The 23782-nt window shown below is 31.3% G+C and overlaps 1 protein-coding gene across 1 annotated transcript; it reads left to right on the top strand.

Moving 5' to 3' along the window:
• Positions 1–14848: 14848 nt before the first annotated feature.
• Positions 14849–17742, top strand: LOC143057146 (uncharacterized). The gene has a single exon (XM_076230385.1). The coding sequence runs from the start codon at positions 14938–14940 to the stop codon at positions 16729–16731; it is 1794 nt and encodes a 597-aa protein (XP_076086500.1). The 5' UTR covers positions 14849–14937; the 3' UTR covers positions 16732–17742.
• Positions 17743–23782: the final 6040 nt, after the last annotated feature.

The raw sequence follows: 23782 nt of genomic DNA, 5'->3' as shown, positions 1-23782 counted from the left end.
AGGTAATATTTTGTCACTAGATTTCCCTCTGCATTTATTATACTTTTTTCATGCGGAATGACTCAGAAAATAAAGGCAGAAGCATTGTAAACTATTTTTAAAATTATGTAAAGTTACAAGATTTACATTTATCAGGACAGGGATAACAGGAAGTACTAAAATGCAACGCATCAATCGCAAACATCCCAATATCCGACGAAAATAAACAAACTTAATATCACATGATTATGATGATAGTTATTGAAAAATATCACATTATTTTTATTTAAATTGTGTTTTATATAAGTTCATTGTACTGTGATGCAGGCAAACCATGTGTATTTTGTTCAATCAAAATTAAATATTCTAACAGGATGTAACTACGTTGCATGTAATTAGAAAGAGTCATGTGAATTTAAACGATAACGGTTTTCCTACATTTTAAATACCACTTCTTTATACCCAAATCTAATTCGTATAAAGTTACCTTATATAACAGGTAAAAGTATTCAAATGTGTCGATAGGTTAGAATGAATGACACCATTATAATACAAAAAAATAAATTCCTTTTTAATGATCAAAAGTTACTGCATCGTCATCCTATCACATTCTTTTCTGTTTGTCATGTTTGATATGTTAACATACTTTAAATCTTCCAACCAAATATCATTTTGAATATTTAATGCAGTATTTGTAAAAAGTAATTACTACTTTTTATATTTATTAATAGTAGGGATGGCAACGAGTACTCGGGTACAATTTTAGTAATCGGATGCTTGTTATACATCTTGAGATATTTCTCTTCACATTTCCACTCTCTTAAATTTAGTTCCGTTGAAATATCACCCTCGTAATACTAAATAAAATCAATTAACAACAAAAATATATGTTTATCTGAATCTACTATTTGCTATAGTAGTACCAGCAACACCCCTTCCTTCACTGAATGTTTTCACGTGCACATTTTGAAACCAAAAATAAAAAGTCAAACAGTCTTTAGTCTCAAATTGTTGACCAAATCATATTTCTACACAAGAACAAAATCAAAATGACCTGCGGTGAACCCTACCGCATCTGATTAAAGACATTTTGTACGGTGTTTTTACACGGACCAACACTTTCATGGATTATTAATCAATGCATCACAAGCCGTAAAAACTTACCTTTGTTTGTTTATCAAGACTTCTTTGTAAATGTGACTGGTATAAGATGCATAATAAAATTGATTTAAGTACTCTGTATTTGAAACTATAATTGTTTAATTTACAATTAAAGATAGGGGAAAGTACGACAGCGACGTTCAAAACTAAAAATCGAAAATAAACTGCCAACGTCATTGCTAAAAAAAGAAAATCAGAAGGACGACAGTGCAACAAAACAACACAGAAAAAGTAAGACTGAGCAACACAAAAATGCACAAGTAATTTAAAGTCCAATATTGATGCTAACAAATAAATGGAGAAGTCGTAATATAAAAAATACCAACTCCTCAGGAACAGATGTTACTTATATTGTCTACTTTGTCGGACTTTATTGCAATTTCGTTCATAAACACGTACACAAACAATTATTGTTATTTTAATAGGTTATTTGTAGAAACGGCAGTCCGTAATTCATTGTTTAATTGACACAAACAACAGCGGACAAAGCTATGTGTGTCGTACGTTTGACTTTCGTTTATATGTTTATGAAAGGTAGTAACAAAAACACTGCATCAAACCTTAAATGTAAACTTTTGAATAGACGTTTAATATTCATCCCAGTACTATCGAGTACTCGAGTATCTTGACCGAGTATCCGAGTATTAAATTTCAGATCTTTTGATATCCCTAGTCTATAGTATAAGACTGTATTATACAATTTACAATCATGCAAAACAATAAGAAAACCATATACTTTTTTCCCGTATTTGCTCTGATCGATCTATATATGTATATACGCAAAATCAGCTGTTGTCGTCGTTTGCTACTTAAGGGGGGGAATTAGAATTTTGAATGGAAGTTTTGTTTTTATTTTTACTTATTTCTGTTTTTACTATTTACAAGAACGTTTTTCCCAGAAAACATAACTGATAGCGTCCTTGCTAAAATATGACAAACACGATCTAGTTTCTCATATTGACAGGGGAGGTAATATTTTGTCACTAGATTTCCCTCTGCATTTATTATACTTTTTTCATGCGGAATGACTCAGAAAATAAAGGCAGAAGCATTGTAAACTATTTTTAAAATTATGTAAAGTTACAAGATTTACATTTATCAGGACAGGGATAACAGGAAGTACTAAAATGCAACGCATCAATCGCAAACATCCCAATATCCGACGAAAATAAACAAACTTAATATCACATGATTATGATGATAGTTATTGAAAAATATCACATTATTTTTATTTAAATTGTGTTTTATATAAGTTCATTGTACTGTGATGCAGGCAAACCATGTGTATTTTGTTCAATCAAAATTAAATATTCTAACAGGATGTAACTACGTTGCATGTAATTAGAAAGAGTCATGTGAATTTAAACGATAACGGTTTTCCTACATTTTAAATACCACTTCTTTATACCCAAATCTAATTCGTATAAAGTTACCTTATATAACAGGTAAAAGTATTCAAATGTGTCGATAGGTTAGAATGAATGACACCATTATAATACAAAAAAATAAATTCCTTTTTAATGATCAAAAGTTACTGCATCGTCATCCTATCACATTCTTTTCTGTTTGTCATGTTTGATATGTTAACATACTTTAAATCTTCCAACCAAATATCATTTTGAATATTTAATGCAGTATTTGTAAAAAGTAATTACTACTTTTTATATTTATTAATAGTAGGGATGGCAACGAGTACTCGGGTACAATTTTAGTAATCGGATGCTTGTTATACATCTTGAGATATTTCTCTTCACATTTCCACTCTCTTAAATTTAGTTCCGTTGAAATATCACCCTCGTAATACTAAATAAAATCAATTAACAACAAAAATATATGTTTATCTGAATCTACTATTTGCTATAGTAGTACCAGCAACACCCCTTCCTTCACTGAATGTTTTCACGTGCACATTTTGAAACCAAAAATAAAAAGTCAAACAGTCTTTAGTCTCAAATTGTTGACCAAATCATATTTCTACACAAGAACAAAATCAAAATGACCTGCGGTGAACCCTACCGCATCTGATTAAAGACATTTTGTACGGTGTTTTTACACGGACCAACACTTTCATGGATTATTAATCAATGCATCACAAGCCGTAAAAACTTACCTTTGTTTGTTTATCAAGACTTCTTTGTAAATGTGACTGGTATAAGATGCATAATAAAATTGATTTAAGTACTCTGTATTTGAAACTATAATTGTTTAATTTACAATTAAAGATAGGGGAAAGTACGACAGCGACGTTCAAAACTAAAAATCGAAAATAAACTGCCAACGTCATTGCTAAAAAAAGAAAATCAGAAGGACGACAGTGCAACAAAACAACACAGAAAAAGTAAGACTGAGCAACACAAAAATGCACAAGTAATTTAAAGTCCAATATTGATGCTAACAAATAAATGGAGAAGTCGTAATATAAAAAATACCAACTCCTCAGGAACAGATGTTACTTATATTGTCTACTTTGTCGGACTTTATTGCAATTTCGTTCATAAACACGTACACAAACAATTATTGTTATTTTAATAGGTTATTTGTAGAAACGGCAGTCCGTAATTCATTGTTTAATTGACACAAACAACAGCGGACAAAGCTATGTGTGTCGTACGTTTGACTTTCGTTTATATGTTTATGAAAGGTAGTAACAAAAACACTGCATCAAACCTTAAATGTAAACTTTTGAATAGACGTTTAATATTCATCCCAGTACTATCGAGTACTCGAGTATCTTGACCGAGTATCCGAGTATTAAATTTCAGATCTTTTGATATCCCTAGTCTATAGTATAAGACTATATTATACAATTTACAATCATGAAAAACAATAAGAAAACCATATACTAAAGAAAGAAACCTTAAACACTGACAATGTTTCTGTCAAAACGCTCACACCAATTACTGTGGATTTGCTTGCTTAAAAATGTTAAAAAGATACTAAAAAGTTTTTTCACTAAAACTTTATCAAGGTCGCTCCATATGAAATAAGCCCGCTATTTAATATTGAAAATGTATTCACGTGCACCAAACAACTCACGGCCAAAACATGTTTTCGTTGTTTAGAATAATTTCTTACTCTTAAAAATTGAAGTTACAAAGAAGAACGTTTAAAGTTTGAATGCATACTAGTTTGTTCATTCCGAAAAAAAATGTATTGATATAAGATTCACTTGTTCAACCTATGTATAGAAAGTATAAATGACTAGCGTTTAACATGGCCTTAATTCAATGCGCATAAAAAAAGTAGACCTTTACTGTTGGACGTTTAAAAAAAACCCGTAATATTTGTTTTAAACTCTATGCATGAAAATCAAATAAAATGTAGTAGTATTGCAAATACTTAAGACTACTACAGACCATATGAAATGCCATTTACATTATTCAAATGTTTAACTTTGTTTGATTCGAGTGTCGCTACTGAGTCTTTGTAGACGAAACGCGCATCATGCACAAATGCAAAAGTTATATCCTGGTACATGTATATATGATGAGGGTATTAACGCACATGAAAAGTTCACATATTTCGAACTTTAGTATGATGTCCATTATCAATGGACTAGTACATACTTGGTTTAGGGCAAGCTTTAGGACGCCTCGTTGGCGGTTTTTTTTTTTCGCTGTATTGTAGACACATTGGTGGTCTTCGGGTGTTTTCTGTTCTTTGGTTTAGTTTTTGTCGCTTTGTCATATATCCTATTTCCATTCTTAATTTTGAATCAATATAGTATACATGTAGTTTGCTATAAAAGAAGCCGATGTACAACAAATGATTAAATGTTAAGCATTCATACCTGGACTTACATCTATAAATTGACACTGGGGGTTGGTAGCGGACAAAAGAGTTTGTAAACAACGATTGGGCTATCGCTCGGGAAAAAATAATTACGAATATATTGCCTATTCATGTTTAAATTACAATAAAGTATAGCTTGCATCTATTATTTTTTAAACATAAACAGGAATTACGATTAAAAAATATACAAGACTAACAAAAGGCTACCGGCTCCTGACTTAGGACAGCGCTAAATATGCGATGAGGTTTAACATTTTTTGCAAGATCTCAATCCTCTCCTATACATCTAGGCAATGTAGAATGAATAAACACAGATCAATACGCACAGTAAACCCCAGTTTAAAAGAAATCTGAATCCGATGTCAAAATAGTTTTTGAAAAAACCTAGTCAAATTGATAATGATACTTATAAATGCACAAAGGAATACTAGTAGTTTCTAACATGCCAGCTCCAGACACCCAGTATCAATTTAAATGTATTTTCGTTATTGTACAATCACCCTTAACTTGTGAAATTATCAAAACTGACATTCACGAAGTGACGGGACAAGTAGAGTTAGATCTGCCTACACTTATCATAAGCACCGAATTCGTTTTGCTATGTCTTTAGCTTGCTATTTTGTGCCCTGTTGACCGTATATACTTGGTCTTCTGTAGATTATCATTTAAGGTTTTCAGTTTTACACTTCTTTGATATGTGACAACCTTTATGTTGTGTTTTACGTGCTTTGTGTTAAATGTTACATGGAGTTTTCAGTTTCTCCCGTCTTTGGTATGATACATTCTTAATGTTGTGTTCAACGTAATTTTCTGTGTGCGTATATTAATCTAGAATGAAGATTTACTGTCCAGATTACGGATCCACATCCGGTGTCTGCTATTGTTTGAAATGTCTTTTTCTTCTTTGTCGTAAATATTTGCAAACTTAGTCATATTTTTAACTCAAGCATCACTGACAAAAGTTTTCGAAATGCACATCTTCCAATCGGTATCCTTTATCTTATTTCAGAGAAAACTAGGCAGTGATGTTTTAAAAAGTTCAATGTATCCCTCTCTTTGAGAAAATATTTATACCTACGTTTGAAATTTTCAGTTTGATAACTTGTCATGAAATCATTAATTAAACAAAAAATAAAACTTTCATCATCAAATTTAACAATTATTGATCTGTTCTTATTCCTCTACGTCTTGTTTAAACTGTACTTATAAGAAACCTAGCTAGTTTTAATTCAAGTCAAATGTTGATATTTAACATTTCCATACAAGCGGGAGGTTTGGCGAGCCACGGAGCCAGGTTCAGCCAACCATTTTGTTCAAATGTCCTTTGCCCAGTCGGGAGAATGGCCATTGGTGTTATATATTTCGTTTCTATGACTGTAATATTTTTTAGTGTTTCTGCTGTGTCGGTGTTTTCCTCTTGTGTTTGATGTGTTTATCTCGGTTTTAGTTTGCAACTCGGATTTTTTCTTCTGCTTTTATATAACAACCAACTCTTCATGTTTGTATTTGTATTTCTAGGTAGTTTTTGTTTTTGCATTTCAATCATAAGTACACTACGAATATTTATGAACTGCTGCCTATTAAAACATAGTTCTAAATATCAATAATCCGTTTTAATTTACCTACTCCAACCTTTAAACAAATTATATATAAGAAGCATAGCTAGTACCAAATACGTTAAAATGTTTAAAGCAAACTCTTAATGTTTGTTTCCACATTCTATGTAGTTTGGTATTCGTTTCAATCTGAAATATACTACGAATAGTTGTAAATAAAGGCAACAGTAGTATACCGCTGTTCAAAATTCATAAATCACACAAAACTATGCTCAGATGCCTACGTTACAAAACAAATTATAATATGAAAGAAAGAAAAAACCAGATCTATTTACAACCAAATTCATCACGTTTGTACACTTTTTAACTAGAGATAAAGGATACTACAGATACAGTTAAGTCAGGCTCATATATTGACTTACATCTAGAAATTGACAATGAGAGTCGGTTGAAAACAAAACTTTACGACAAAATAGATGATGTCAGCTTTCCTATTGTGAACTTTCCATTTCTATGAAGCAACATGCCAGCAGCATCTGCATACGGGGTATATATCTCCCAATTGATACGATACTCCCGTGCTTGCATTTCCTATCATGATTTTCTTGATAGAGGGTTGTTGCTCACAAGGAAGCTATTAAACAAAGAGTTCCAAATGGTGAAGTTGAAATCATCCCTTCGTAAATTTTACGGACGCCATCACGAGTTGGTTGACCGTTATGGAAAAACTGTTTCACAAATGATATCGGATATGTTCCTTACGTCGTAACTACAATCCCTTTCCTTTTCATAAATGTGACCTACCGAATTAGACTATTTACCGGATTTGTTATCACATAAGCAACACGACGGATGCCACATGTGGAGCAGGTTCTGCTTACCCTTCCGGAGCATATGAGATCACCCCTAGTTTTTGGTTTTGGTTCGTGTTGTTTATTCTTTAGTCTTCTATGTTGTGTCATGTGTACTATTGTTTGTCTGGTTGTTTTTTTCATTTTTGCCATGTCGTTGTCAGTTTATTTTAGATTTCTGAGTTTGACTGTCCCTTTGATATCTTTCGTCCCTCTTTAATGGTATGTTTTTACTTTCACTATGTACCTTGGTTTTTAAAAGGCAAATTACAAAGTAGTGTGTAGGTGATTTAAGAACGTGTTATTTAAATGAAAACGAAAGTTAATATACCGGAATACAATTTTTACATCAAATCCCATTTCTGGCTATATAGATTTAATTCATATAGAAAATCTGCAATATATTGTGCTAGAATATTAGTAGTTACAAAAAAATATTGGGAGGAAACACACCATACATGTAGGTCGATTTACTATCTAATTGGTCCTGTGTGTACATAATTTTTTTTATTAGACCTTAGTTTTCATTTTCACCTGGGGTTTTAAATGCAAATTACAAAGTATTGCGTAGGTTTTAAAACTACGTGTTTTTCAAATTAAAAGTTGATATTACGGAAATACATAGTTCATATCAAATCCTTTAACAGGAGGATGGCAGGTAAACTATTTAACTTTAAGTTCCATATAACATCTTATTTAGAATGTGATTATATAGTTACCAACTGCTATTTTTAAATGTCAAAATATTGCATACATTGTACGTGTTAAATATTTTAATTAAAACGAAAGCACATATCATAGAATGGCCCAACTCTAAAACAGACTAACCCATTCAATTTGATTTTACATAGAAAAATAATTCCATTTCATCTATAAGTTTTCTTTACTCACAGAGAACAAAACCACAAAATAGATAAACACATCATGCACATGCACAATCTCGAAAAATCATTATAACAACCCGTCTTCTTTCTTTGATAGTGATATAAGCTAATTAGACTCATACCCCCTGAGCTTAAACCCAAACTTGTACTAAAAATTATCAACATAACGATTGGAACAGGTGTAACCTGTTCCACTTACTCTTTGATAAATTTATTTCTGGAAATTTTTGTATCGAATTTCCTGTTTTTCATTACATTGCTGTTTCTTTCAAATTCATGAGTTTTGAATGTATTGCATTATACACGATGGGTTTGAAGTATAGATTCTAGATACTGACATTGTTATCACCTCAATAATGTGTTATATAATTCTTGCATTTGTCTTTGGGAATATTACTTTTACTGTTTAGTCTATTTGTAGAAATATATCCATGTAACATGGTTTGGTACTTAAACATCCCGTCATTGTATCATTCGATGTCATTGTGCTATGGTAAATTTTTGTATTCTTGTTTTTAATCTGTGCTAATGAGTTTTGTCTATATGCCTTTTTGTGTTTCTTTGTTGACATATTTGTTTGTTCTAACAGTAAAACAGATTGTAACACAAGATTGACTGTTGTTACCATATTTCTGACATTTACAGCTAATATGTCTCTTTATTTTGTTCAAAATCGTTGTCAATATATTGGTATTTTGTGCAACTTTCATACAAGTGAGAAGTTTAGCAAGTTATAAAACTAGGTTTATTCACTATTTTCTACATAAGAACATGCCTGTATCAAGTCAGGAAGACAACAATTAAAATTCATATGTGTTGATGTGTTTGAGGTTTTGATTATGCATATTGACTATTGACTTTCCTTTTTGAATTTTCCTCGGAGTTCTAAATGGGTCTGTGAATGTATTATATGTAAGCACATCTAAACGATTCTTTTTATTCATTTTCAAATGGTTTTGTATACAGAAATCGTTGTGAACAGATACGATCAGATATTGTGTATGGTATTTTATACATTTTGTTATATTTCATATAAAAAAGAACTCGTTGTTATATCCACAACTTTACATATTGATAAACCATGTGTCTAAACACAATTATTTATATCTTGAACTAGTTTAAAAAATACTCCAATTGCAATGTTTCTTTCCATTTATAACCGAATTACAAAGTTAAAGTATATTGCGTAGTCGTTACTAATAGTCCGTCTGTTTTGAATAGAAACGAATATAGGCTTTACAGAAAAACACACATCGCACCTAAATCTAAACAGGCTATCGAGATTGTAGGTAAGCAATACCTTTTATTTGTATGTTCTTTCAAATTCTTAACTGAGTATGAGCAACGTTTTATTTTATACTCTAAGGTTTTTACATGGAAACTGCAATTCAAATGAAATCACATCACCATAGCTTAGAAATGACGTAATTGTCAGCAAAATTATCGAATACATTATAGATGTACAGTTTTTGTTTATATATCTTGTACAATGTTCTTACCGTGTTTGTTTTTACTTCTCTAACTACAGACACTATTACACTCAACATATCACTAGCTCTGTGTCGCTATCTATGTCAAAATGTCGTAGGAACAGAAAATCATGTTAAAACAATCAGATTAATGAACATGATAATTTATCAAATGACTAACGGAACACATTTATATTCAGTGGAAGCTCTGAAGAAGGTGTTGACATGCGTGGAAGTGATGTTTTAAAAAAGTTCAATTTATCCCTCTCTCAGACAAAATATTTGTACCTACGTTTGAAATTATCAGTTATAACTTGTCATTTAATCATTGGTTTGACAAAATATCTAACTGTGGTCATCAAAATTAACAAATATTGATCTGTTCTAATTCACCTACTTCCTTCTCTAAACTGTACTTATAGATTATCGTTGATCATCTCAACGAGATTGATGTTCTCGCTTGAGCCGGGACGGCGAAAGCAAAAAAGGCTATCGAGTTTAGATGACCAATGATAATTTATTTATCGCTATTTTACCTATGACGACGTTGTCAATTTCATGTCAACATCGTTAGCAACGCCACGTGCCTGCTTAGTTTCTAGCGATAATTTTCCATCTCAAGCGAGTAGCCTGATATGAAAAATGATCACAAAAAAATATCAAAGGAAAAATGAACAAAATAGCGATAATTATAAGAATCCTAGCTAGTTTCAATTTTAGGTAAATGTTTACAACCAACTCTTAATATTTTGATTCACATTCTTATGTAGACTTAGTATACTACGAATATTTATTAATTGCTGGCTTTTTAGAAAAAAAGTTCTAAATATTAATGATCTGCTTAAATTTACCTACTTTACACTCTAAATAATTACTTAATATAAGAAATTTAGCTGGTAGCAAAGAAGGCAAATGTTCAGATCTACAATCTATTCAGTTTTTATTCATTTCAATCTTTAGTGTATATACTATAGTCATAAAGTGCTGCCTATGTCACAAAACAAATTAGAATATGAAAAGAAAAAAATTTTAGATCTATTTACAACCAAATTCATCATGTGTGTACACTTTTGTTATGGTATATTTTACTTTCACCATGTCCTTGGGTTTTTAAGGGCAAATTACAAAAAAGTGCGTAGGTGATAAACATGTTATTTAAATGAAAACGAAAGTTATTATTCTGGAATTCAAGTTTCATATTAAATCCTATTTCAGTCTAAGAGGATGGCAGGTAAACAATTTTACTTTAATTGATATAGAAAATCTTCAATATATTGTGATGTAATATTAGTAGTTACAAAAAAATATGGGAGGAAATACACCCTAGATCGATTTACTATCTAAGTGATCCTGTGTGTACACAATTTTTCATATACCTTAGTTTTCATTTTCACCATGTTTAATTTACCTGGGTTTTTAAATGGAAATTACAAAATATTGCGTAGGTGTTATAACTACGTGTAATTCAAATGGAAACGAAATTTGATATTACGTAATACACTTTTCATATTAAATCCAATAACAGGCTAGGAGGATGGCAGATATACAATTTATCTTTAATTTTCATAGAAAACTTTAGATATAATTTGATAAAATGTTACGAACTGTTGTACACGTTTGATTGTATTAAAGTTTATTATGACCCGATATTTGAGGGTTCGTGTTGATTGTCAAGTTGTGTCAGGGCATTGTCAGTTTCTATTCAACTCCTGAGTTTATAAATGTCTCTTGGTGACTATTCACTACTTTTAAATAATACACGATCAGCTCAATAATATGTTCTAGTATTCTATTATTTGTGTTTGTGAATAATATTTTTACTGGTTAGTCTGTTTTTGGTTATATCCCTTCAAAGTGGTCGAATGCACCCGCCCTCGTGCTACTGTGCTTCAGTAAAAAAAAAAATATACTTGCCTTTTTTTGCAGATGTTCTTCGTTTATATGACTTTTTGATTTTTTTTATGTTGACATATATGACATTGAGATTATAACACAATGTTGACTGTTGTACCCCTACTTTGTTTTTGTCACCTATTATGTCTGTTTGTTTTGTCACATATCGTAGTCAATATAATGGTATTTTATGTAACTGTCATAAAATGAGAGCCTTATCTAATTATAACACTATTTTAATCCACCATTTACTACATAAGAAAATGTCTATAACCAAGTCTGGAATATGACAGTTGTTATCCATTCATTTGATGTGTTTGAGCTTTTGATTTAGCCTTTTGATTATGCACTTTGCATCGGAGTATTTCATGGATCTGTAAATATATTAACGTCTAAACGAATGATTTTATTCAATTTCAAATGGTATAAGGTCGAGCTCTTCATTTATTTTCATAAGTTTTGGATTTTTTAAATATTTTGACTCGGGAACCACTGGAGACATTCCTTGTCGAAATATGCATCTGTTGCAGAAAATTGGTATCATTAATCTAATTTTTTTAAGAATTTTCACGACGTGATGATTCACAAAGTTCGTTTTATCCCTCTACGTTTAAAATTATCAATTAGACAATTGTGTTATAAATAATTTGCAAACGAATGAACTTGGTCCTCAAAGTTTCATCAATTGAAGATTTGTTATAATACTCTTTTGACATTTTTCTTACTTATAATGAACTATATAAGACCCAAATTAGGATGAAGGTTCAAAACCACTTCTATAGGACTATATCCTCTGCACCATTAGATAATGGGCACAGGTCACAATTGCTACCTTACTCTGGTGCATGTTGAGTCAGTACAGACTTCATGAACAGGATTGTACCCCTAACTACTTAAAACAGGCCGCAGATATCAAAGGGATATCAGTCGACGATAATATCTAAGAGAAATACAGATAAAACAGCAGCCAGCTCAACTCAAGAAATCGAAGTCACGGTTATAAAAGGTTGTGTTTTATGCACTACTGTTTGTCAGTTTATTTCGACTTAAGTGTTTGAAAGTCCCTCTGATATCTTTCGTCTCTGTTTCATATGCTTGCATCTATTGTAATACAAAACAAATACAATCAAGTCAATTACACTGTTCAAAACAGTATATTCAAGTAAAGGCTGTTTACGGCTAATTTGTCACACAGCCACTTCAAACCTTTACTGGGATTAAAACTTTATTCTGAATCACAAGGACATTTACAAAAGCAAGTTTTTTTAAATGGAAGCAGCAGGAAAAGACATTACTTTCTAGACAGGGTTCTTTTGACATTTTTGCACTGATATTACAATTGTTTTATTTCCCCCATTCGTAAATTGATATTGATATTGTCAAATTGTATTTTGCAATGATGAAATGTTTTGAAATTGATGTCCAATGATGCTGGATAAAAGCTCGCTATATTTGGTATTCACACATTTGACCCCTACTGTATAAAATTGCACAACATGTTAAATATCTAATGCTTAACAATCATATTTGCAATATTACTACAGAATTCGTGGTTTAAAAATTTTGTAGTGTTTTAAAACACTTTAGACCAATTGTACAAACTCAATTATATTTCTGTTTTGAAATAATTTTTGTCGCCAGTTTTGCATGTATCGAATTTAATGTATATAACCAATACGTTAGTTTCCGCTTTCAATGAGGTATTCTAGATGGTTATATTAATAAATATATATTTATTTATAATTTCATATAAATGTTGTAAAGTTGCGACGGCCGTTGTTCTTATTACTTAAAAGATAAAATTGAGAATGGATATGGGTAATATGCCAAAGAGACAACAACCCGACCATAGACAAAAACAACAGCAGAAGGTCACCAATAGGTCTTCAATGTAGCGAGAAATTCCCGCACCCGGAGGCTTCCTTCAGCTGGCCCCTAAACAAATATATGCTAGTTCAGTGATAATGAACGCCATACTAATTTCCAAATTGTACACAAGAAACTAAAATTAAAAATAATACAAGACTAACAAAGGCCAGAGGCTCCTGACTTGGGACAGGCGCAAAAATGCGGCGGGGTTAAACATGTTTGTGAGATCTCAACCCTCCCCTATACCTCTAGCCAATGTAGAAAAGTAAACGCATAACAATACGCACATTAAAATTCAGTTCAAGAGATGTCCGAGTCTGATGTCAGAAGATGTAACCAAAGAAAATAAACAAAATGACAATAATACATAAATAACAACAGACTACTAGCAGTTAACTGACATGCCAGCTCCAGACTTCAATTAAACTGACTGAAAGATTATGATTTCATCATATGAACATCAGGCACAATCCTTCCCGTTAGGGTTTTAGTATCAAACCATCATAACATATATGAGAAGATCATAACCCGTGTCATGCCAACAACTGTTTTTTGAATAAATGTGTTTAGTTCCGATGCAAAGACCCTATAAGTGAATCAATATTAACGCCAAAATATGCAATCTTTAATGACCTGACAACAGTATCGTAACTTTATTTTTAAAAGAGTACACAATTTTAAACTGAAAAATTACCCCCTCCTTTTTGTAAAGTTGCATACGTGTACTCGGAAAACTCATTTCTAAATGAGTTTCCATTTTTTTGCATTGCAATCTAAATAAGAAAGAAAATAAATTCAATTTTGTTTTTCCTTGAAAACGACATGCGATCTTAGATCTTGATTTCTGATAAACTGCCCTATATTTTCTTTTGACGACCAAGTCTCAAAGTACACATATTTCCAAACCGAATGATATCTTTAATAGCCGTATTATATTTTTCGACAATTAAAATTGCATAATTCCGACATTGATCACCGGCCTACACGCAACAGGTAAATGTTTTAACCACATCAGTCACTATATAAGATTTCTATCTGAAATTTTGAACGATTCTAGATTGACATGTCAGGTGAAACATGCATTGCAGGAGGTGATTATCCTTTAAAAAGTTCGTGTTAAAAAAATGGATAAATTTTGTAACTATTTATATTTTCGTGTTTTTTTTTTAATTACTTTTAAAACCAATTGCGTATGTTCTATTATCTGTAGTCAACTCAATATTACACATCATCTGCATATTCGAATCTTGTTTGATTTAAAATGAATGTATAACCAATATATACTGTGAGAACTTTAAATTATAAACAAAGTCATCGAATGCATAAAAACTGTACGTTTTATTTAATAGATGTTTTTATTCACTTACTTTGTTTATCTCATTTTTTTACAGACATTTCAACATCAAACATATCTCTAGCTCTTTATCGCTATCTATGTCATAATATCATAGGAACAGAGGATCATGTTAACACACTCAGATTAATGAACATGATGAGAGATAATTTGTCAAATGAAAAGCTGAAAACAGTTATAACAAGTGGAAGTTTTGGGGAAGGACTTGACATGCGAGGAAGTGATCTTGATATAATGCAAGTTAGCAAATCTATTGAGGTGACCGAGGATGTAAAACCTATCTTTGATCCATGTATGACTTATTTGTTTATGGATACAGACGATGTAAAGCCTGGTTATTCTCTACTAAGACTACAATATAGCAGAAGTCAGTCCCTTTTGGAACACTGTGAGGAACATAATGGAAAAACATATTTTTCGGGTGCACTATGTAAACAAAATGCCTTCTCGGTTGGGTTTAAAAATGGCGAGACAATTCACGGACCGTGTATATCTGACCCTAACGGAGTTCTTGATTTAGCTTTTTCTGTACATTGTAAAACGTGGATATCTTCAGCAGTACAATGGCTAACAAGATCAAGTAGCTCATGGCCAAGTCATAATGTCAAACACAGTATTATGAATCACGGGGTATGTTTTGTACCGATCGGCGTAAAAGGGTCGCCTAAGGAAGATCTAGAATGGCGAGTATCTTTTTCAGTGGCTGAAAAACTTCTTATTTATACATTTACTCACACACAATTACTCTGCTATGGTCTCTTAAAGATCATTCTTAAAGATGTTATAGCAAAAGATTATCAATGTAAAGATTTACTCTGTTCTTATTTCCTGAAAACAATTATTTTCTGGATATCTGAAGAACTACCATTATCTGTATGGAAGCCTAATAATCTTATTCATTGTTTCATGCGATGTTTTAACAGGCTGGTTTATTGTGTTGAGTACTCCGTTTGTTTACATTACTTCATTCCAGAAAACAACATGTTCGAGAACAAAATAGAGGGACGTATTCGTGACGTTCTTTTACAAAAATTAAATACGTTACACAGCTATGGTTGGCGATGCATTTTATTTTCAGATCAAATATCTAACTTTGATGTATCAATGTGGAATTTTCCAATTGAACCATTTACATTATATGTAAATGACGTTAATAAAATAGTACAATCAGGTATTTTGTATTGTGCAAATAGTTCCTTCAAAACTTATCCTGATTTAAATATATTTAATACAGGAGTAAAACACAACATATCGTGTCACCAATTTTCACTAAAACACTTGTATGCATACTACATATCACAGAGGGGCAGTAGACAAGCTCAGTGTCTACCACTTGATGGTGCATTTATCAATAATAAATACAAATACAAACAGTACAAATCCTATCTCAGTACTCTGCTAACAAATGTGTTTCATGACGCTGTTTCTGGGTGGCTTATGGTAGCATCACTTTTTTACAAAACAAAGCAATACAGGGAAGCCTTACACATCATTAGGTATTCTTTATCGAAATGTACTCCCGATAAGCTATACAAAGGATTGACTCTGACAGATATCCATTACCAGTCACTTAAACTGCTGCCATTTATCAAGAAGAATGTTGTTTATCTTCTGAAAATAATGTTCATAGATCTTATAGGATTTAATGTGAATTCAACGTTAATTCCAGACGAACTTGAAATGGAGGTAAGGGGTATCACTGATTTATTTCCAGCCATAGCGTATGCATACTTCCTTAGTTTTCTTTGTCATTATCACATCAATAATGTACGACAGTGTCAGGATTCCTTAGAAGGTCTAGAACTTGTTATAGCAGAAAGTTATTTGATACCAAATTGGAATACGAAAGATGCCTACATTTTATTGGGGATTGCTTTAGAATTACATGGCGACAAGGAATCCGCACAACAAGCTTTCTTATAATCTTTGGCATTCTCCCCTAGATGAATCGTACAATTTTGCCGAATGGAGACTTTTGTAATACTGTGAGGATGATGATGGTAAACACTATTTTTCGAGTAAATTATATAAAAGAAATATATTTTTGATATGCGCTTGACAATTCATTGACCGTGCATAACTGACGATATACGAACTTTTGATTTTGCTTGCTCTCTAGATTGTAAAATTCGGATATCTTCTGCAGTACATTGGATAACACGATCAAGTTACTCATGGCCAAGTCATAATGTCAAATAAAGTATTACAAAACATGGGATACTTTTGGTACCGATAGGAGTTCACGGATCACCTAAAGAAGGGTAAGAATGGCGAGTATCCTTTTCAGTGGCGGAGATGTTTCTTATAAATACATGTACGCAGACCCAATTTCTGTGTTAACAAATTTTTCACAAGATGTCATAGCAAAATACTGTGAATGTAAAGATTTACTCTGTTCTTATCTCCGGAAAACAATTATTTTCTGAAGAACTACCATTATCTGTATGGAAGCCTGATAATCTTAGACCTTGTTTTAAGCTAGTCTATTGTGTCGATTACTTCATTTCAGAAAACAACATGTTCGAAAACAAAATAGAGGGTTGTATAACCAGTATATTTTAGATACAAGAATGTTAAAATGTGGAATTCAAAGATTTGTTATAATTTAGTATTAGTTCAGATATTTAGCACTAGCTTAAGAAATAATTTACTTGATAAATAGTTAATATAAATCATCACAATTTTAGATAGGTGAAAAGCAAATTATTATGTAATCCTCTGAGGGCTAAATTGACATTAGAGACTTAAGGATTACAGAAGTGTTATATATATAAAAAGGATTACTGACTTTTTAAGATAGTTAGAGTTATGTCACAAATACTGGATATTTGGGAAATAGATAAACTAGCATTATTATGTAAATTACGTACAGTCACGTATTGGACACTTGTATTTTGACACTTGCAGTGGACACTTGTGTTTTAGACTTGGATATTAGATAGTTGTAATGAGTTGATATTAGACATGCAGTTTTAAGTATGACTCCACCTAAGAATCATGCAATATGAAGAAAAAGTGATTTACCCTATGTAACCAATATGCTAAATATTTGGTTATGTGACATACTTTGAGTAAAAATTAACATATTTTCAACCATAATTGTTAATGCCTACTATAAATGTCATTTATACCCTAATAAAAAATCAGATGGGCATGTTTTTCTCACTATAAGTATTGGAAATATGATGGATGCTATAACATATATCTGTCGTGAGCAGGCGAGTTTTAGTAAACCAAATAGCATTTCAGAAAATATGGAATCTCCCAAACAACATATCAAAAAATTATATTTGTAGCCTATGATCAGTAAACAGTTATTTTCATTTTAAATTACCCGCTTTTTCTTACTATTTCAAGGAAATACAACTCATAATGTATTCTGCATTTATTATAAAACTGCAATTAACAGTGTTGAGGAATTGATAATTTAGTGTAGATTCATTGTTTATTGCGTTAAATTGGATAGATAAATCATTTTTACCGATGATTTTTGTTCTGTGCATCGTGTTTTGTAAACAATTTATCACTTCCGGTTCTGCTTCACAACATGTGGAGGCAAATTTACGATGTTGTTTATCATACAATATGAAGCTGTCAGCAAAGAAATTCTAGTTGTGTTCTTTAATAATGTTACCCTAAAGACACAACTAAAGCTAAGTTTGTGTCACAGAGATGGAAAATATCATTTGAAATTATCTTCTGGACTGAAAAGTATCGCTCCGTACAAATACTTCAATCAAGAAATAACAACTGAAGAAAGCAGACTTGTTTATAGTGTTATCTCACAGAGAATGGATGTTTACTACTTACACTTCACTCAGAGTTTATACACCATACTGTTACAAACTTGGTATAGAGTTTCAATAGGGTAATTAAAAGTTACAAATGGAAACTTGACATGATGATGAAGACAAAATACAGACAGTCAGAGGCCTTTTCATAGCCAAAGGAGCCTGAAGGAATACAACATACTTCTCCCAGTTGAAAGTGGTAGGTTTAACAACATGATTACTTTTTTTTTTATTAAATGTGGAATAAAAGTACATTCAGAAAATTTTTATTTTTTGGAAAGGGGGAGGGGCAATGACTCAATTTAGTATGTACATGTACGTGACCAATAGCGTTCAAGCTGCTGGTCCCAGTGAAATGCTAGACATGTAGTCAAGACAGTTAGCCTGTTTTGTTGAATTATTTATTTTAATGTTATTAATATTAAATAAACCTAAATATTTGAAATATCCAAACAGGATGATTTGGAATGATTGCCGTTCGCCCTGATTCACGTTCACCCTAGTACCTGTTCGCCCTGATACCTGTTTGCCCAAGGTCCATTCGCCCTGATTTTTTTTTCCAAAATGTTTTCTTGTTTCTTTGTTTATTATGACTATAATGTGAACAGAATATATTGAAATTTTGTTGAAAAATTACCCTAATAATTGTACATATATCATGTATATAGCCGAAACTAATTTATTATTTTTCCTTTGATTTGTTATGTCATTGATCAATAATTGATCAAAACAAGCCATCAGCTTTTAAATATTTCCATGATACAGTTTTCATAAATTTAAAGAATAAAAATATCTTTATTCAACTTCAATGCTCTCAATATCATTTTTTAGTAGGGCGAACAGACTTTACATGTATTGGCGACTGAACCCAGGGTGAACATGTTATTAGGGCGAACGGACCCGATAGCAATGAAAGCATTCTCAGGTTGTTGTCGCTTTGACACATTCCCCATTTCCTTTCTCAATTTTATTTATTACCATGCTACATGTTCATGATGTAATAGGTAGACATGCTAGAGATCAATTGATAGTCACATAAATGTACTTTCTATGTTACTGTCATTAACACTATACATCCTTCAACAATGAGTTAATCCATACTGTGTAGTAAGATCTGAATAACCCAGAAATAACAAATGTAAAGCATTCCAAATAGAAAACTATTAAACGGTCTGCTTTATATCCATTTTTTTTATATAAAAAACAAATGTCGTAATGATACATGTACATGTACAAAATGATGTATATACATGTATATACATGACACATATACAACATTTATTTAGTACATGAAGAAATGTACATAACCAACATGAACAAAGGACAACCACATGCACTGAATTATATGTATTACAGACTTTTAAGTGAGTAATTTGTGCTTTCTTGTTATCTTTTATGTTATATTTTTTTTGCCATTTACATGTAGTTGTATATTGGGAATTTATGGATGCAACTCCACAAAGACAATGAAAGACCAGGACTTAGATTGCATGAAACTTTCCGAAATCTTCAATATATTGATTACTATGTCATGAAGCCTTGGCATTGTAAAACTATTTTTCTTAATATGTCAGAGTGAGCAACTGAAATTTTACATAAATTGTTTTTACTGTAATATATCACAGTGGACATCACTGACTCTATATTACTCTTTATAATTACTGTTGCCCGACTCACTTTTAAGAATCTTGGAATTGCATTTGTATTTCACTTTTTTTTTGTATTCCTAATTAATATAAAAAAGAACATGTGGTATGATTGCCAATGAGACAACTGTCCACAAGAGACCAAAATGATACAGACATTAACAAATATAGGTCACCGTACGGCCTTCAACATTGAGCAAAACCCATACCGCATAGTCAGCTATTAAAGGCCCCGATAAGACAATGTGAAACAATTCAAACGAGAAAACTAACGCCCTTATTTATATAAAAAAAAATGAACCCAAAACAAATATGTAACACATAAACAAACGACAACCACTGAATTACAGGCTCCTGACTTGGGACAGGTACATCCATAAATAATGTGACAGGGTTAAACATGTTAGCGGGATCCCAACCCTCCCCTAACCTGGGACAGTGGTATAACAGTACAACATAAGAACATAACCCAATATATATACAAAAATATGTTTTGAGAAAAGGTATGAAGGTTAAAATTGAGAATGGAAATGGGGAATGTGTCGACCATAGACACAAAATAGAACAGACAGAAGGTCACCAGTAGGTCTTCAATGCAGTGAGAAATTCCCGCATCAAAAGGTGTCCTTTAACTGGCCCCTAAACAAATATATATACTAGTTCAGTGAAAATGAAAGCCATACTGAACTCCATATTCTATATTTAATTTGTTTTGTTTAGCTTAATTTAAAAATCAGATGAATATTTATTATTATTAATATTAATCTGTTTTTAAGGTACCTTCTACAAGTCATCTAGTGTCATTTAAAGTTACTAGAGCAGAAATGTAAGCCATGAAGAAAGTGATGCATTGTTTACATGGTAATTAACCAATAGAAAATATTTTTTTTTTAAATATTCTTATATTAGACAAATTAGTTGTTAAAACAAACATATAAATAGAGAACTGTTAGTAGATTGTGCCACTTTTGTTCTCTTGTTCTTATTTTTAAAGTTTATTTCAAATGAACTAGTACTGATCCTTTTGATTTCTTTACACACATTGTAAAAGTACATTATATTACAACTAGGCTGAAAAAGTTCAATTTCATTGATATGAAATGTTGACCAATATATACATGTATATGAATATTAAAGAATACTTTATTAATCCAATTATGGACCCTTGCCGGTTTTAAATTTCGTACAATGATTACAATGATTTGTGTTATAACAATGAAATACATCACAATATATTGTTAATACATATATTACAACAGCACTTTAAAGAGTCAATTTTTTTTTGAAAACTTGGATCAGATAAAGATAAATATAGATTTTTTTTTACTATTTATCAAATCTATTCATAACAATGATAACTGCTAACTGTCTACTTCCACTTTTTCCTCTCCCAAAGCAATTAAACTAAATTTAACGGTTTCAAGTTTTGATGTCATATGCTTGTTGAGTAAACAGGCGTTTATACAATGTAAGTATGACATTTGATTTCTATGATTTTTATTCTTACAATTATTTTAAACATGATCATACATGTACCATTATTAATTTGCATGTATTATAATATTTTCATTTCTGTTTTGTTGATTTTCTAGAGGAACTACATATTGAGTTACATAACAGACATAGAGCTATCACAGTCACACACATATAATGTCTTGAAGTAGCATTTTATAAGATATCAATAAGACAGTAGACATACTACCCTTTTGGATGCATTATAGCCTGAAGAAGTTTTGATCTGACATTAAGGACTGGGCCATACAACTTTTGCCCAAATGCTTCAAGTGGTTTGTTTAGAAGGGACTGAATAAACTTGTGTGTGTCTGCATCTTTAAAGGAAAAGACTTGATTGACTATTTGTAAAAACAAAAAATTTATAGAATTATAAAGAAAATAATGCTAACTGATTTTTGTATTGCCTGTTAAAATAGAGCTCTATATATGGGAGACGATTTACTGATTACTATCTGGCTGCAGCAGTGTAAACTATTTGTATACAGCTTTATATTTTAAAGGGGAGAAGACATGGATGCTTCAAACCTTTTATCGAAAACTTTATGCTAAGAAGTTTCCTTCTGTCAGGTGTCCCTTTTCCTTGACAACATTTTAATGTTTAAAATAAACAAAACCATAAAAAAATATAATTACCAGATAGTTTGATCTGCTCTTGACCTCATGTTCATGATTCATTGGTCAATGTTAAGTTTTGTGTTTTGGTATGTTTTTCAATTATAATAAGCAAAACAAGATAAAACTACTTTAGTGTACTGAAGTGAACAATTGTAAGGTGTACATGTCTGTCTGACCTTGACCGCAATGGCTCATTGTCATGGATCTTTAAAAAATGTTTAGTTGATGAGATACATGCGTATTCTGATCCTATAGAGCAACCAATTTGTTGTCCTTTTTAGAAACAGTGTTGAGCTTTATCTTGAACCATTACTACTATATTGATAGGGTTCTTACCCCCTTTTCTTGTCCAAATTTCACATTCACATTGAATTCTCTAGAAAAAATTAAGGAATAAGTTCATTTTTTAATGATTCAAAGGCTATTTCTTGCACTACAACATTTTGTACAAACATATCTGAAAAGCTTTCATTGATGAAATATAGAGCTTAACTGTCAGGAGGGGGGACAAATATCGTCCAACGGTTGTTTGAAAAATTTAAATATAGCATCAATATTTTATATTTTTGCTCCTTACAATGATTTTGTACAGAAAATCATAGTTTGAACAAATATTGTTTAAGTGATTTTAAACGAAGATTTTGTAAATGTTGGCATTTGTCTCCATGACGACCAAATTTCCTTTAATTCATTATTTTAATTAATTTGATGTTACTATGTATAACATGGAGAAAAATTAAAAAAAAATGCTTGATTAAAATTTTATCATTATAAAGCATACATTTATCAAAAATGTGTGATTCTCAAAATTGGTGTGTTCTGTTTCCATGGAAACTAGTAGTTTGATTTAAGGATAATGATAAATAAGTAACTGGTTTCTTTACTTGTTTCAATATTTAGGTGTCATACAAGCTAAAAAGACACAATCAAATGAATTGTTCTATAGACACATGAAAATAATCAAGCTTATTGTAAGAAAAAAAAATGCAAAAAAAAAATTGAGAAAAAAAAAACTTTTTTTTCTGAAAAATCTAAAGGAGGCTACAAACGATTTTTTTTATGTTATAGACAAAGGTCCAATGAACAAATGCAAACAAACAGGTTATCCATAGGACCCTGCTCTTGGAAGAAAATAACATTTGAAAAACGTAATTTTGACTCCTTTTAAGAAAATGAAAAACTGCAAGAATTGTAACTTTTGTTTATCAACTTCAATTTTTAGAACAAATGAGGAACTATGATAACATATATTTGTTTTATCGAAATTAATTAGCAGTTTATAAAAAAATCTGTGATGAAAAACAGAAATTTTTAAGGTTTTAAGACTGAAATTAAAGGGTTGATATGGTGCCATCGTAACCATAGCAACCAAATGTACAACACATGTGTAATTGTTATTTTTTTTAG

This window comes from Mytilus galloprovincialis, chromosome 13 (assembly GCF_965363235.1).
Source record: "Mytilus galloprovincialis chromosome 13, xbMytGall1.hap1.1, whole genome shotgun sequence".
NCBI classification, from domain to species: domain Eukaryota; kingdom Metazoa; phylum Mollusca; class Bivalvia; order Mytilida; family Mytilidae; genus Mytilus; species Mytilus galloprovincialis.
The sequence above is the reverse complement of the archived record's forward strand: the minus strand, read 5'-3'. Positions and strand labels throughout refer to the sequence as shown.

What these genes read in the sequence shown, in the direction of transcription:
- LOC143057146 (XM_076230385.1), top strand. Translation starts at nt 14,938, where the DNA reads ATGAACATGATGAGAGATAATTTGTCAAATGAAAAGCTGAAAACAGTT.